The sequence below is a fragment of the Tamandua tetradactyla genome, chromosome 13 (assembly GCF_023851605.1).
Source record: "Tamandua tetradactyla isolate mTamTet1 chromosome 13, mTamTet1.pri, whole genome shotgun sequence".
Lineage (NCBI taxonomy): Eukaryota > Metazoa > Chordata > Mammalia > Pilosa > Myrmecophagidae > Tamandua > Tamandua tetradactyla.
The window spans coordinates 56,527,963-56,543,253 of NC_135339.1; the positions used below are offsets into that span (position 1 = coordinate 56,527,963).

General features: G+C 39.7%; 1 protein-coding gene across 50 annotated transcripts in view; it reads right to left on the reverse strand.

The window, feature by feature from the left end:
- SORBS1 (sorbin and SH3 domain containing 1) overlaps nt 1-15,291 on the reverse strand; it is a 229,872-nt gene that overhangs the window by 55,830 nt on the left and 158,751 nt on the right. For 23 of the 50 annotated variants that reach the window (XM_077125511.1, XM_077125507.1, XM_077125531.1 and 20 more), the window contains 6 exons: nt 14,786-14,833; nt 14,526-14,655; nt 11,411-11,525; nt 6,013-6,096; nt 2,753-2,818; nt 2,086-2,187 (listed from right to left, as the gene is read on the reverse strand). In XM_077125511.1, coding sequence (XP_076981626.1) covers nt 2,086-2,187; nt 2,753-2,818; nt 6,013-6,096; nt 11,411-11,525; nt 14,526-14,655; nt 14,786-14,833 — 545 coding nt within the window. The remainder of the gene's footprint in view (nt 1-2,085; nt 2,188-2,752; nt 2,819-6,012; nt 6,097-11,410; nt 11,526-14,525; nt 14,656-14,785; nt 14,834-15,291) is intronic. The other 27 variants (XM_077125551.1, XM_077125548.1, XM_077125539.1 and 24 more) reach the window with 4 other exon arrangements.

A 15,291-nucleotide genomic window follows, 5' to 3' on the forward strand; every position in this document is an offset into this window, starting at 1 on the left:
TCACGCTGGTACCACGACAGTATAGGCTCGTACCACTTCTAGCCTGGACTACTGCAACAACCCTCCTCACCAGCCTCTCAGACTTCAGTCTCTTCTCCTTCCAGTTTAATCTTTCTAGATTCATGACACTGATTTTCATAAAATACCTTCTAAATTACACCATTAGCCAGAGCACATTCATCTCCTTAGCCATTCTTCATGAGCCTCTGCAATTCAATCCCTCTTTCCCAAACCTACCTCCTAATATTCCTAAAAACTTTCAATTCCAGCTCAACTTGTCTACTTTAGTCCTCGAATATACCTTAAACACATTCACTTCTGTGCTCTTTCTAATGCTTTTACCATACTTCAAATGGTTGCCCCCTACCTTTGCCCTACTGAAGTTCTATCCATTCTTTAAGATCTGCTAATTCCTTGGAAAAGCCATCCCTGATTTCAACATGAGTTCTCTCTCTTCTGGCACTCAAAGCCCCTACCATTCGTTTAGCTCTTACAAGGCAATGCCATGTACTGTTGGAGATCTTTTATTTATAAGGGTGTGACTAAATTATCAAGTTCTAGAGAGCTAAGTCTATTTCTTATACTGATGTGAAACCCTCCTACAAGGGTTACTAACAAGTAACAATTAACTAAACCACTAGGCCCTGGGCAGGATTCCGGTATTAGAAACAATCTCTCGCCTGGAAGTTGCAGTTCAGTAGTTTTTCTAGCTGCCTTTCACCTTTACTTGTGTTACAAAACCTCTCATTAATTTGCACCATTTTGAAACATGCTCCCAGATTTGTTTTCAGTTGACCCATAATCTCAGAGCTCCAGCAATGCCTCAGTCTATTAGGACTTACCTGCAGCCACAGTTCTCACTCTAGAACTCACTGTGATTAATCCTCACCAAAGACTTTCAATACCCACCACTCAACATACCCTCTCCTATGTCATCACCTCTTGTGCCTCCATTAAGTTCTGATTCCTGGGTCTAACCCTGGTCCCTGCTGGCTCCCTCATTCTCCAGGGATTCTCTGGATTCCTGAGTCCTAATCTCCCAGGATTTGCTTGCAGCTCCTTAGTTTGTGACCCTCTTTTCCCAGTCCTCCTTGGCTGCTGCCATAATCCTCTGACCTTTCCCAAGTTTGAGTCTTTGGCACTGACATGACCTGTTCATCCCCAATCCACTCATGCCAGTGGGCTGACCCTCCTCATTTTAGTCCTGCTTAAATACTGTATGGGTCAACTAGCACTTTCCACTTTCCCTGCCCTAGTTTGTGGCCCTTCTTAGCCTCTTCAGCAATGTCTGTGTTCCTTTTTTGTTTTCTAAAAAGATAACAGTTCCTTGTAAGAGTCCCTTTTGTTTCAGGGAGCCTTGGGACAGTTTTTCAAACATTTGGCAATTTTTATCCCAAGAACCCATTTACTTTGGATCCCCTCTCCGAAATAGCCTTTAATAAGCTATATTTTAACATAGCTTCTTTTTTTAAAGTATCAATGCAGGTTGAGTTTTAAATGCTTGTTTGTGACCAGGCCATCTGGCTCTGAAATGCATTTTTTCATTGAGAACTTTCTGACCTTTTAAATTACAAATACTAGTACTCTGACAGTGCCATACACATAAGAGGGACTTAAATTGCTGCTGCTGTGTTTTTGAAAATGATCTCTGAGGTTGGCATGGCTACGAAAAAGGCATGGAAATTGCCCAAAATGGCTCCCTGAAATTTGAAAGAAGGGACTGAGAGGCTAAGGATGGGAATTTAAAAGGATCACCCCCTTAAAGCAGAGAAAGAGAATAAAATGTACGTGTGGTGGGGATGGGGGTGGGGGGGTAAGTTAAGTCATCAACCATTCTTCACATATTTGAAAAATCCCCTTTAAGGAAGATGCTGAGCTCAAAACAAACCCAAGCAAAAATTAACTTGGGGCGGGGGGGGGGGGGGGGGGGGGGAGGGGGAAGGAATCTAAAACAAGAATGAGAAAGCCATGCAGCTTAAAATAACCAGCATAACCATCCATCACCTCAACTACATAAAAACCATAGAGCAACGAAGAAAAACAGCTTGAAAAGGAAATGACGGCATGAGAAAAACTAGGAAATACCTGTGACAGGTTTGCACTGGGTACTTTATTAAGCGTCTCCATTTTTTCTAAATCTGCCTCTAACTCTGTTTGGCAGAAGTTGAGATCTTTTTCTAGATTACTCTGGTTCAAGAAAGAAAAGATGGGAAAGAATGTTTTAGTTTAGGGGGAAGGGAGAAAGAATGGAAGGTTAAGTTCGAAAAATGAATTTTTTAGTGTTATACTTTTTAAAAAAAGCAAAGATGGCATGACTAAAACACAAGAGTTCACTAGAAATTAGTTAAAGACATGAAAACAGAGTGCAACATTAGGCATATAAAATATAAATCCAGAGGCAATCCAAACTTCTAAAATCTATTCTACTTACTAAAGAGAACTACAAATACCACAAAAACCTACCTTTAGGAAATACCTATTTTTCTCTTTCCAGAGTGTGGTGACTATGACTGTTGCTATATGTCAGAAGAATAAGTACTTGCTTAAAAAAACCTCTCAACATTAGTATATGTCTTAGAGACTTTGTTAAACAGTTTTATCACCAAGTCAAACAAAAAAGTTCTCACCAAGTTAAAAAAACAAAACAAAAACAAAAATAAAAAAAAACCTCACAGCACACGCACACTAACCAAGGCTAGAGAGCAAACACACACACACACGCAGTCCAACGGAGGAGGCACAGCGGAATTACCTTTCTATCCTCTCTAGGAAGGATAGAGCAGTCTCCAGGAGTATAATCCCATATCTTTTTGGGAGGCTGACGGGAAGCAGAGGAGGAAATGGAGAAATGAGCATAAAGACATCAAGACAAACATGGAAACGGGTTCAAACAGAGAGGGCCAGACTAGGAGAACTGTATCAACAAAGAGAGGCGAACTCAAAAGCAAAGGGAGTGGGTAGTCTGCTGTTCTAGGGAGACTGCTGAAGGCTGCAGGGCTGCCCCCAATGAGGGACCCTGGCGAACTTGGGAGCTGGAAACATAACTAGGAAGTTTGTTTCTAGGTCTGTGTCTCAAAAGTAAGTAATTGCTGAATCCCAAACACTGAAAACTTAATTTAAAAAAAAAAGAGAAGAAACCAGTAACAAAAATAAAATCTCTTAAATTCCCGTGGCTCTTTACAAATTAAGATTGATGCTGGAGGTCCTACATGTTTGAAGCCGTCTTCCCCACTGTCAAATTCAGTACATGTTAACAAATGTGTGAATTTAGAGATCTGGCCAATGTAGGGTGAACTGAACTATAAATATGCTTTGTGGTTTTTCTTCTCTCTTAAAGCGATGAAATCTGTTTCCAAAATGGGTGTTAAATACTACACTGCTTAACTAGACAACTTCACACGAGTAGTTTTTAAAATCTCATTTCACAGTTGAGCTGGACTTTGACAGCACTGTAGGTGGTACAGACATACCTTCCACATCCCTTAGACAACAGAGTTTAAACAGTGGACTGTAAGGTTACTTGTTTTCTCCTGTAACCTTTCATATTAGAATTGGAGTCACCTGCTAAGACAGAAATCTGTCAGGAGATTGTCAGTAAGTTTAATGAGGAAGGGGTTAAAAGGGTGGGATATTCAGAAGTTACAGGCCACTTTTAACTGTGGAAACTCTCTCCTACCACTGAGTGAAACCTCTGGTTCTCCCTACTTAGACCTGAAATTTCTTAAACAATGACCTCTGAATTGTTGAGAAAGAGGGAAGGTGTGTAGCTCCAAGAATTGTGTGCAAATTTTATCATAACTAACTCGTATTGAATTACATTGTGAAATTTTGTCTGGAGCTTACTGGAGGAAATCATGTTAATTGCTGTAGAAAGTAGATAAAAGAGAAGAAAAAGCCATTACCTAACCTCTTTGTAATTCATCTGTAAATGAAACATGATCTGAATCCAAGGTGCCTTTACCACTGATAGCAACAGGCCAAGAGTATCATCTCTGCATTTTGTAAAGCAATTGATATTAACAATTATCATTCACCTTTAAGCACTTACTACATGTGGATTATTCATCTGGAGAGAGAGACTTTAAAAGCCATTTATGGTAACCCTAGACATTTCTTTATTTACTGTAAACAACAACAACAAACAAACCAAGAAAGTATTCACAAATACAACTGGTTTTAAATAACAAAAACACAATTCTTTGCAATGATAGATTTAGTAAAAGTAATCATTCATATTTAATTAGGAAAAAACTGTTTCATAACTTCTAAAATATAGCATTTCAGATAAAGCTAGTTTAATTATTAGACAGATGCGGAAATGGTAATTTCTGGATTCAGAAAGAGACTTCAAAAATCAATGGCAGGGGCGGGCAATGGTGGCTCAGTGGCAGAATTCTCACCTGCCATGCCAGGCTCAGTTCCTGGAGCCTGCCCGTGCCAAAAATAAAAAATAAAAATAAATAAAAATCAATGGCAGGGACTGATGATTATGCATAATTCCACTTCAAAACTAATAGCTTTTAATTTCCTTGATAAGGGTGTGTCATTATAGATACATATTTCACTTATTGTGGGTATTTTTTTTTTTAATGGGAGGGTGTTACATGTACCAAAAAAAAGCATTTTGTGGGATAACTGAGCAGATCCTTTTTTTAAAGAAAGGAAAAGGGTGAAAATACAGTTCAAATATTTGCCTGTAGAAAAGACTGACTGAGGCAGACTTGATTGATGTCCAAATGGTGAACAGTAGAGGAAAAATGGGGAGAAAAGAGAAGAAATGGTATATGCACCAAAGTTCTGGGGAAGAAGAAAGGAGAGGGTGCAGACTTATGTCAGCAGGTGGTGCTATGAGCACGACAGCGTGGCTGCTGTTTGGAAATTGTTTTGGAGGGGAACAAACAGGGAGAAACACTAGTGCCTACAAGGAGGATGTTTGCAAGCAGAGTGCTCACAACTCAGAGGATGCCTGGACTTTTAAACAAAACTCAGCATGATTAATTCAAATTAGCACTTCTAGGTCTTAGTCTTAATGAAAAATACATATGAATTTTAAAATTTTGTTGAATTCCTGTCTGCAAATTAAACTATTACCCCAAACTGTAGTAGTTCAAATGCTGCAATTCAGTGCTTCAAGTCTCATACAAACATCAAATAACATGTTTCATTTTTATACATTTAACCCCTCAGCTGTGAATTTTTTTTGTGGCTGTAATGAGATTTTACATAACTAGAGTTGCCAAGTCAGCTTCCTGTCATCTTCAGTGGAAGAATGAGCTCAATTCTCCCTGCTGGTTTGATATTCCTCTGGGTGCAGGACCAAGAAAATCTTCCTTTAAGTGCCAAAAGCCAAACTGTATCAAGGCCAACTCAGAAGCATCACAGGGCAGCTGCAGAGCATTAGGCTGAACACTAACTTTGCTACAATTCCTAACTTCCATTTCAAACTTTGGCAAACATTACTCTAATTCATGGAAACCATTCCCCAAAAGTCACTTAAAATGGGGTTGCATTTGTGGGGCATATCTGCATAGAGGGGCCCTTTCTGGCCTGCTTTGGCACTTCCCTTACATATGTGCTTTAAAGATGCCATGCAAAGCAGAGACAGAGCTGGCTTTCTCTGTGTGTAATGCATTTTCCTGCTTGTCTGCAGCAGAGCATAAAATCTTTAGCCAAGGAAGGAAACAATAACTGAAACGATGCCATCTACAGGTGCTCACTATTTGTTATTAGTGGGTGGGAGGTTCTAAGACAAGCAATAATTTTGTCATGTCTCTCTGGGATATGTGGCAAGAAATAATTCCAGAGCTCACTGTCCTTTCTTGGAGAAGTAACACAATGGAAACTTTACAGGCTGTAGTGAGAATAGAAAACCCCACCACCGACAACTGAACTGATGCAGCTGCTCCCCACTTCCTGAATTCCTCACAAATAGATCTGATTCTTTAGCAGCAACAATGCCCCAACAGCATATTTTTAAAAGGTGTCTATAACCACTGAAGCTATTAAACTTACCGGTTTCCCAAACTCCAATTCCGAAAAGAATTTATACCAAGGTTCATTCTTTAAATCTATCTCTTCTGGGCTTATATCCCGACTCTATAGGGGTTGGTGATAGGGAAATGAAAGAGAGAGAAGGATAATATTATGCAAAGATTACATAGGAACAGGCCAGTAGAGATGCAGTGGTTTCCAGGTATATACTGCAACTGTATTCAATAGCAGCAACCGTCCATTTTTACCTACATCAGAAAAAACTGGATGAGCTCAAACAGATGGGAGAGGATGGGTTTATAAAAACAGGAACACTGAGGTAGGGAGCAATGAGTGAATCCTTCTCAGTCCTAAGGCAGAAGGCAAATGGACTGCAGACGTAGAACTCTGTACCATGCTGCTCCCTCTACAACATGTGGAGATATGGGCACTTATTAATTTTCAGCACTTAGGAGAAAAGAAAGCCTTTATTTCCTCTTTACAAAGAACCATTAGTTACAAATGAAAATCTGGTGAGTACACCAAACATTTAGCCATCTATGCCAGGTGAGCAGAGCAAACGATTTTTATGGGCTAGTACAGCTTTAGTACTTATTTGCAAGGCTGCCTTAAGATTTCCAAAATAAACACAGATACTGACACTTTATAAAAGCCAATCTGTTAATACTGCATCTTTAATGGCATATGAGTAGGTGAGAAACCATGTCCTATACACAGTAAAGTGAAGGATGACATAAGTAAAAACAGAGGACACAAGTGAGAAAACACTTTCAACAAGCATCCGTAGGGTTGGATACAGAGAGAGTTTGTGCTCTAACAAATAAATGTTAAAGAACTGGGAAAAAAAAAAGTGCAAGAGAAGCTGGACAAGACAAAACAAGAGGGGGTAAAAACCTTCTGAGTTATATTACAGAAAATAAATGTTAGATTTCTCAGTTTATATAACTTTGAAATAGTTCACATAGATTGATAATTTGATCCCACAAGATTTAAGTGTTAGTCAAATGTTTATAACGTTCTGGTACCTTACTCTAAGGAATAATATGTGTTTCCGGGAATAATTAGTTGTAAAATGAGTGCCTGGAAAGCAAATATGGTGTTCCCGTTATTAAGCTGGAGAAAAGTTCACGTGAGACAAGAGTGTTTGAGGCTTAAGGCATAATCAAATTTTGAAAACTTTTGACAGCTACAAAAAAGAGAGAAATGGTGATTTTCTGACAACAGTGCAAAATATTAAAAATGCACAAATTTTCTATTGCAATTGAAAGCATCATATGAGAACCTTCCCTCCCTCAGGGCAACAACCTAGGAGAAGTGGGCTTCTGAGCCCTGTGTCCACATCTTCAATGCTCCTGCTTCACAGAGCAGCGCCTCCTGGACACCACCCTTCTACCAATTCAATTAACTGTCCTTTCGCAGCTTGGAAAAATGACTAATTGTCTTACTGACCTTTATCAACCCCTTCTTTAAGATTCTTGGAAGAATTTTTATCATTATTTTTATTTTTGCTATAGGTGGAAGAAGTTATAGATATATGACAGAGGACCTTTCTTTAACTGAAATGAACAGAATATAAGTTAGTTGAAACCAGAAGAAAGTATATACTGAACACACAGGGTTGGCCTTGCATCCAGTTAAAACCTCCTCCAATAGGCTTTAGAGACTTGGGGACTAAATCTTGAAGGAGAAGCTATGCTCCACTGCAGTAAATGAATCCTAAGTATTTATTCAGTGAAATGGGGCATAGTACCTTCAGGAGGGATGATTTAGACACTGAGGCATTCTAGATTCCTACAGGATGGGGTTTCATGAAACCTCGTTTCATATTTACTATTTTTATAAAGACTGTTTGCAAACTACTCTCTGGGAATAGATTAGGCTTTTTTTTTTTTTTTTTAAATAAAATGTACCAACTCTTTGGGACACAGCCTGAAAATTCTGGAACTCACAGTCCTCAAAGATTTAACCCATTTTATTCCAAAAGGCTGTATGCAGATTGTTTTACTACTAAGGCTTATGCTGTGTATTACCGAGGCTAACTCTGTGTTGAGCATAAAGTCAGGAGGTATGTCAACCAGCTTGGGTCCAGAGCAGCCTGCCTTTGTGTCCTTGAAGCTGCCTGGAGATAAAAGGTAAAAAGGCAAAACCATGGAGCACTAGCATCTGCATTTGAATTTGTCATTTGTAACTCACTTGTAAATACAGTTCTGTAACAGTCTTTTGGCTGCAGAGCAGGCTATTTCTGTGCTGTTAGTCAGGGCAGATTCCACAATGCCAGGGCAAGTCCTCTAGTACTCTAGGTTATTCTTTTCCCAACTTGAAAAAATTATTGGAAAAGGGAGGTGACTCCTCAGGAAAATACCTGATTCTCTTCAAGAACAGTTTTGCTGCTTGAACAGGAGCCAAAGATCGGCTTAAGATTCTAATGAAATAAATCATCTAAACATGATGTGTTCACTTAACACACTTTATAACTTTCATAGTTCTTTTACATACATTATCCCATGTGATCCTGTCACTCAATATTTCAGTAAGGTTGGCAGGCCACGCAATATTTTCAATTTACAGATGAAAACACTGAGATTTAGAAATGTTAGTGACTTGCCCCATGACATAAAGCAGAGTCAGAACTTGAGCCCAGAACTCAGATCTGTGTCCCACTATACTGTGTTTCATTTCTCATACCCCATATGAGAAGGGGGCAGACCCACTAAGTGTGCAGATGACACTAAGTTAAAGCAGGGCTAAGTGACTAACTTAGAGTTGCCAGGGAAAGAACTCAAGGTGAACTTTGCAGAGGAGGGAAAAGCTAATCTGGGTAAATGCCCTTATTTTACACCTCCAAAACATGTATCATGTCTGTAATTACTATTTAAATATCTGTCCTTCTCACTGTATTCCTATGGAATAGGGACCTCAACATCTAACACAGAGCTTGGCACATACAAGTAATTTCAAATGTATTTGTTGAATTTATCTCAAATTATATAAGGGACTTAGGAAGAAAGTATAAAGGAACAATGCCTGGAAAAGGTCATTTCCAACAAAACAGGGAGCGACCAATAGATCTCCATCTGCACAGCCAAGAGAGAAGAAAATGGACTCATCCTAAAGAAGAGAAGATCAAGTAAGTATGAAGAACTTCACACAGGTTTACCAAACAGCTGTGGGGGATTTTGAAAGTAGTACAGGATTTCATCTCTCTGGGATGGCTTAGACACACCCCAGGGGACAAGATGAGCTCTAGGGTAGCCTTAAGAGTCTACCATTCAACTGTTCCTGCTAATAACAGAGATGTGCCTGGAATTTAAAATTGCCAAGCTTAAGCAGACATGAGGACCTCAAACTGAAAACAACTTTTTCCAAAAGGTGTTGTATCTGTGAGCAAACTCAGATTCTACATCTGTCACCAGTTACATACTTATCTACAGTCAACAAAAAAGTGTAAGTGTGTCTGAAATTCTGACCAACTTGATACTGGATGCCAAAAGGCAAGCCTCATGCACTGACATGCACATTCCAACTTCTCTGTTTATGTGAAAAAAGAGTAGGGGGAAAAAAACTCAAAAATAAAGGACTATTCAACTATAGAGAAGGTTAGACGATCAAAAGGTTAAAGATTCAATGGAAAATTTTCTCTAAAATTAAACTTCTATTTGGAAGAACAGTGTTAAATTGGGTAAAAGGCACAAAATTAAACAACTGGCTGGTCACACTCCTCTTTGGCCCCCCTTCAGTGTTTATGTCCCAGTACAGGGTTCACCTAAGAGCGTGGTGCAACACAGGGGAGGGTACTGTATAGAAACACCTAAATGGTGCCCTACAATCCATTTATGTGGTCAGTACTGCTCACCAAGGAGGAGACCTCCATGCGAGTATGAAACATTCATTTTTAGGGTTCGTAAAACAAACATAAATGATGTCAAGAACTACTGTATAGAAGATGATTTTAACTATTGTGGTCCCAGTGAGAAAAACAGAACTATGTTTTTTTTTTCCTTGCTCTGAATAGTGTTCAATCACTAGAAACCAAGGAGATGAGGAGGAAACAGAGAAGACATTAAAAAAAAAGTATACCTTCAATAAATGCAATTACAATGAAGAATGGTAATACTGCCCAAACCCAAACACCCAAAGCCTACAAAGAGTCCAAGAAATTATTTAAATGTATTTAATATATTTTGGTGAGCCCTAGGCTTGTTTTAGAATATCAGGAATACACCCAAAGAGGATGTCTTTTTCAGGAACACCTGTGTGGAAGCTGATGTCCATGTTTATCATGTACCTGGTACCTCATAACAGGGAGAGGGTTTCCAACGAAGGGTGGAGCCAGAGGCGAAATTCTCTGCTCCTCTCTGAACTTTTGTGGTTAAAGCTGAAGAATGACAGCTCTAAAGCATTTCTGTAAACCGTTCACCATTTCTCTTAATTAAAATTATTTGTCCTTTTGTGCTCTTAAAGATGTCGCCTTTATTTTAGTAAAAATCAAATCAATTACTCCTTAAAAACATGTACAGCAGAAAGGCAAAGGGAAAACAATTTGAACCCATATTTCAGAGGCCATGGGAACATGGTGGTAACAACTTTTTAATAAAAATCAATCCCCAGTGTGATAATTCCATCCTGCTGCCACGGTTGGAGGGCTGCGATTTTCATGGGGAGCTTTGAAGAATCCCTTAACCACAATCAGAACTACCAACCAGCTTCTTCTTATGACGGGTTAATGAAAGGAACATGGTAGGCAGGATAGGAAACTAATCAGCATGTAAAAAAGTCTTCCATTTCACAAAATAGACTGCTTTTCCTGGGTGGCCTACTATGTCCACAAAGGCTATTTTCCCCACTCAGTTGCTTGGAGATGTGAACTTGGTCAGGGAACTAGGAACCAGATTAAATCTGAAATTGGCCCTCAACATTGCCATGTCAGAAAAGGAGGCCCTGAAAGACATATTCTAAGTGATTGGTGCTTTTTGTCCAAGTTATAAATAACATCATATTGATTATTTAGCTTTAAATGATCCATTAGTAACTTGTACAAAATTTATGTACGTTCAAATAAAAGTAACTTTTTTTAAAGATTTCAGTCCAGTTAATAATGAGCCTGATAAATTAGCTGTTAGATGTTTAAAAAAAAAAGACAGCAGCAAATCAATCTTTACATTAGTATACAAATTAAAATCCGTTAGAACCATGCACAAAAAAGAGAGTCACAATAAGAGGATACTTTAAAAGCAGACTTTCAGAACTTATGTTTAAAACACCTGCAAAGATGAAAAGTATAAAAATACTTTTTGCTTTCCTTGTCTTCTAAACAAAGCCAGACTATCTCAAGGGGGAAAGGTTTAAATCCATTGCACCATGCTTCTGAATTAGGGAATACCGGCAGGGTGAGACGAATGAACTTGAATATGCACATTACCATCTTTTCGTTGGTCAGAACGGAGGACTTGCCCGGCTGATACTCGTAAATGCTTTTGGGCTCTGCACGGTATTTTCTTGTGTCCACTTTCTTATCTGGGGGCTCCCAGTCGTTTCTGTACAAAGAAAATCCCATTAACACTATTTTCGTGAAAATTGGCATCAGCTTTTGACACTGACTTTGACTGATTGTAGTCTAATCAAGGACTTTTTATATCTCAAGCACAAAATCAGACTCAAGGTGAACAAGTCAGGTGTGCTGCTTTCCTTCTTAAAATAACCTGCTGAGCCTTGGTGCTTGCTTCACAAAGGACTTAAGGTGTTCTGTGCTTCAAACCAAGCTTCAGGAAGTGAGAGAAGAGAAAGAGAATAAGGGAAGGAGGAAGAAATAGCTAAGCTTACACTGGAAAAATCTTTCACTTTCCTCTGTTCTCATGAGCTTAGACCCAAAACATGCCTGTACCTCCCACTCACTCTAGTGCAGTAAGAAAAGGCAGGTCCTGGAGCCAGCTGGCTGTCCTTCAAAATCCCTGCTACACTACTTGCTAGCTAGGTGATTATGGCCAAGCACTTTACCCCTTGGTGCCTCAGTTTCCTCATCTGAAAAATGGGGGCGGTTATGAGGATTAAATGAGATGGAGCATATAAACCACATAGCACAGTGCCAGGCCCACAGTAATTACTCAGTAAGTATTAGCTGCTATTGTAACTGTGCCCCTCCCCATGCCTTCCTGCCTACCCTGCTCCGCCTACCACCAATCTCAGACTTGGCAACCAGCAAAGGGTTTCAGAGTTTTCTAGACACGTGTATTTTTTTTGCATTTTGCACTGGGATTATATTTACTTCTTTTTGCGAAGGATATAAACTTCTTGAAGGCAGGGATGACAATTTATATACGTTTATATTCCTTCACAACACCTGGTTCAGTCTGCTCACAGATGGTACCCAGCAGGTGCTTAAGGAATGCAACTGTAGAGGATTTATGAATGCACCAAGACTTCCCCTCTAATTAATTATCAAACTCTTTGGAGAGATGCAACTTAAGTATATATGGGGATTTTAAAACAGCCATGCATTTTCCTATGAAGATGGAAAAGGCATGGAAGTGTGAAACTGAGTGTGTATGTGAGGATAAAGTAGTCTGGCCAGAGCATTTTTATGTTAAGAAGTGGCAGAAAATGGAGCTGGAAAGGTACATGGGACAGCAATCCAGACAGTGTAAGGAGGTTGCTCCACAGGGCAATTTTAGAGAGGAAGAACTCAAAGGAAATTGGGTTGCCCAGTACAGGTACTGAGAGATGACTTATGGCTCAATAATATGTGTCATGTGAATAACAGATATTAAAAGCTGTGGCTTCATTAAAAAAAATTTTTTATTATGAAATATATACACAAAGAAAGAAAAGGCAATATTTTTAAAGTACACTTTAAACAAGTAGTTACAGAATAGATTTCAGAATTTGTTACAGGTTACCATGCCACTATTTTCAAAATTTTCCTTTTAGCTGCTCCAAAACACTGGAAGCTGAAAGATTATCAATACAGTGACTCAGCAGTCACTATATTATTATTATTATTACTCATTTGTTAAATCCTACTTTCTCTGTTATAGCTCCTTCTTCTCCTATGATCTTTCTCCCAATCTATAGGGATCTTTAGGCAATGCCTGTTCTGACTTTTTCATATTGAGAAGGGGTGTTAACACTAAAGGATAGGGGGATGGAATTAGTTGATAATCTTGGAGAGGCTATTCCTTCTGGGTTTCAGGATTTATCTGGCTTAGGAACCCTCTATTTGATCTCCGTAGCCATTGATGCCTTATTTTATTACACTTCTTTTGCCCCTTCTGGTCAGGAAGGCATTGCTGATCCCCTGGTGCTAAGGCTAGGCTCATCCTTGGGAGTCACGACCCAGGTTGTCAGGAAGACTTCATCCCTGAATGCCGTGTCCCATGTAGGGGGGAGGGCAATGATGTCCCTCACAGAACTGGGCTTAGAGAAAGGACACATTTGAGCCACGAAAAAGGTTTCCTGGAAGCATTCTTAGGCCTCGTATAAGTAGTCTTAGATCCTCCACTAAAGAAATAAGTTTCATAAGGGCAAGCTTCAAAATCAAGGGCTTGGACTATCTTCTTGGCAGTCCCCGATGGTTGACAGGGTATCTGGGGTTTCCCAAATGGGAAAGTTTAATAGTTCTGTACTTTCTAAGGGGCTCTACCAATACTTTTTAATTATCAGCCCACCATAGTATACAGATATTACATTAAGCTATCAGAATTACAAGGCCTCGTTCCTGTTCTAGACTCCAGATGTTTGAGTTGTTTAAATGAGCTATCCAGAAAGGTTGATTTCGATTGTATGTTACAGAAAATTTAACTTCTAGACACAATAAAACTCTCTGCCTTTGGTTTCAAACAATAGGTGAAAGTCAAGAGTATATACACTATCATCTTTTATCCTGAATTCTGATTTACTTTAGTCCCAGCCACACTGGCTTCATTTTTATCTTTAATTGAGGCCTGATCTCTTTTTTCCAGTTACTTTAACCATTACTGTATGTAACTATGCTAATTTCAGGGCTGCATGTGGCTTCATTTTAAGATGAGATTCCCTATATGGACCCCGTTAGTATGCACACAGTGAATGAAAATGTGACAAATCTTACAGCTAAGATTCCCCTTCTGATAGGTAAAAAGTGATCATTAGTGTTAACATTAAGCCTATACTGTGAGTCATGCAGTGCTGAGAATGTTATATGCACTATTTCAATTTATCCCCACAACATCCCTATGAAAGTGGGGTATACTTTTTATCTCCATTTTACAGATGAAAATACTGAGACTCAGAATAAGTCATTGCTAACAGATGAGAGAATAGGAATTTGAAATCAGGTCTGCCTTCCTCCTGGCTGTGATGTGTCTGACCCAGCAGAGAAATTCCGCACGTAACTGGTAGGTTGTGTAGGAGAGCCAAAAATCAGAGCTGACTGTGTTTGTCTATGCAAAAGGGGAAAGAGAATGCTCTGTTTCCATTTTCGAAGGAAGGAGGCTCCTCGGTCTCCATAAACATTTGATGAGGTCCTGGCTGGGAATGATGAACAAAGAGAGAGCACTTACCTCTCTGGGCTTGACTTTAGCGAGGAAGAGCGGGCTGGGAGGGGTAGCGTGGCCGACCTCTTAACTACCTTCTCACCTTCGATGTAGCTCATCTCACTTTTTGAGCGAGGCACAGAAATGGGAGACTTAGCTGGAGAATGAAAGTGTGTACAAAAAGCTCTTAAAATTGATGGTTCCCCAGGAAAACTAGAAATAGAAAGATGTCTTCCCTTATCCACCACCCTCCCTCACTCCCTCATGATCAGGAAACTGTCACTTACTGTCTTCAGAAAAGGAGTATCGAGGAGAGTACAGATCTGAATCATCATCTACCGAACAAAACAAAACATAATCAGGAGAAATACTGCCAAGGTAAGAGAAGCGAGTTATATGGTCCCCACTTCCAAGGTCCTGCACTGGTATCCTGCCACGTCAGGGAACCCGATAGAGAGAGGAGAGAGGAGGAAACAAGAGCTGGAAGCTATGCCACGGCAAACATTCCAGAGGGGTCATGTTTGTCAGTTTCACCCAACTAAGCTGGGCTTGCAGTCCTGAGAGTCCATTCACGATGCCTGGGGATGACTGTACCTTACACCAAGATGTTCATGGAGTCAAACAGGCAAAGATCACCCTCAAGGGATTCCCCACAAAATAAGTTGAAATGCAGGGTCCTTGGCCTGGCTGGCAGAGTTGCGATGGATCCATGGATATTCAAGCTGGAGAGTATCCAGTCTAGTGTGCTAAGTTCTACATGTAAGGCCTCTTCTCAGGAGTCTTGGGCTGCTAA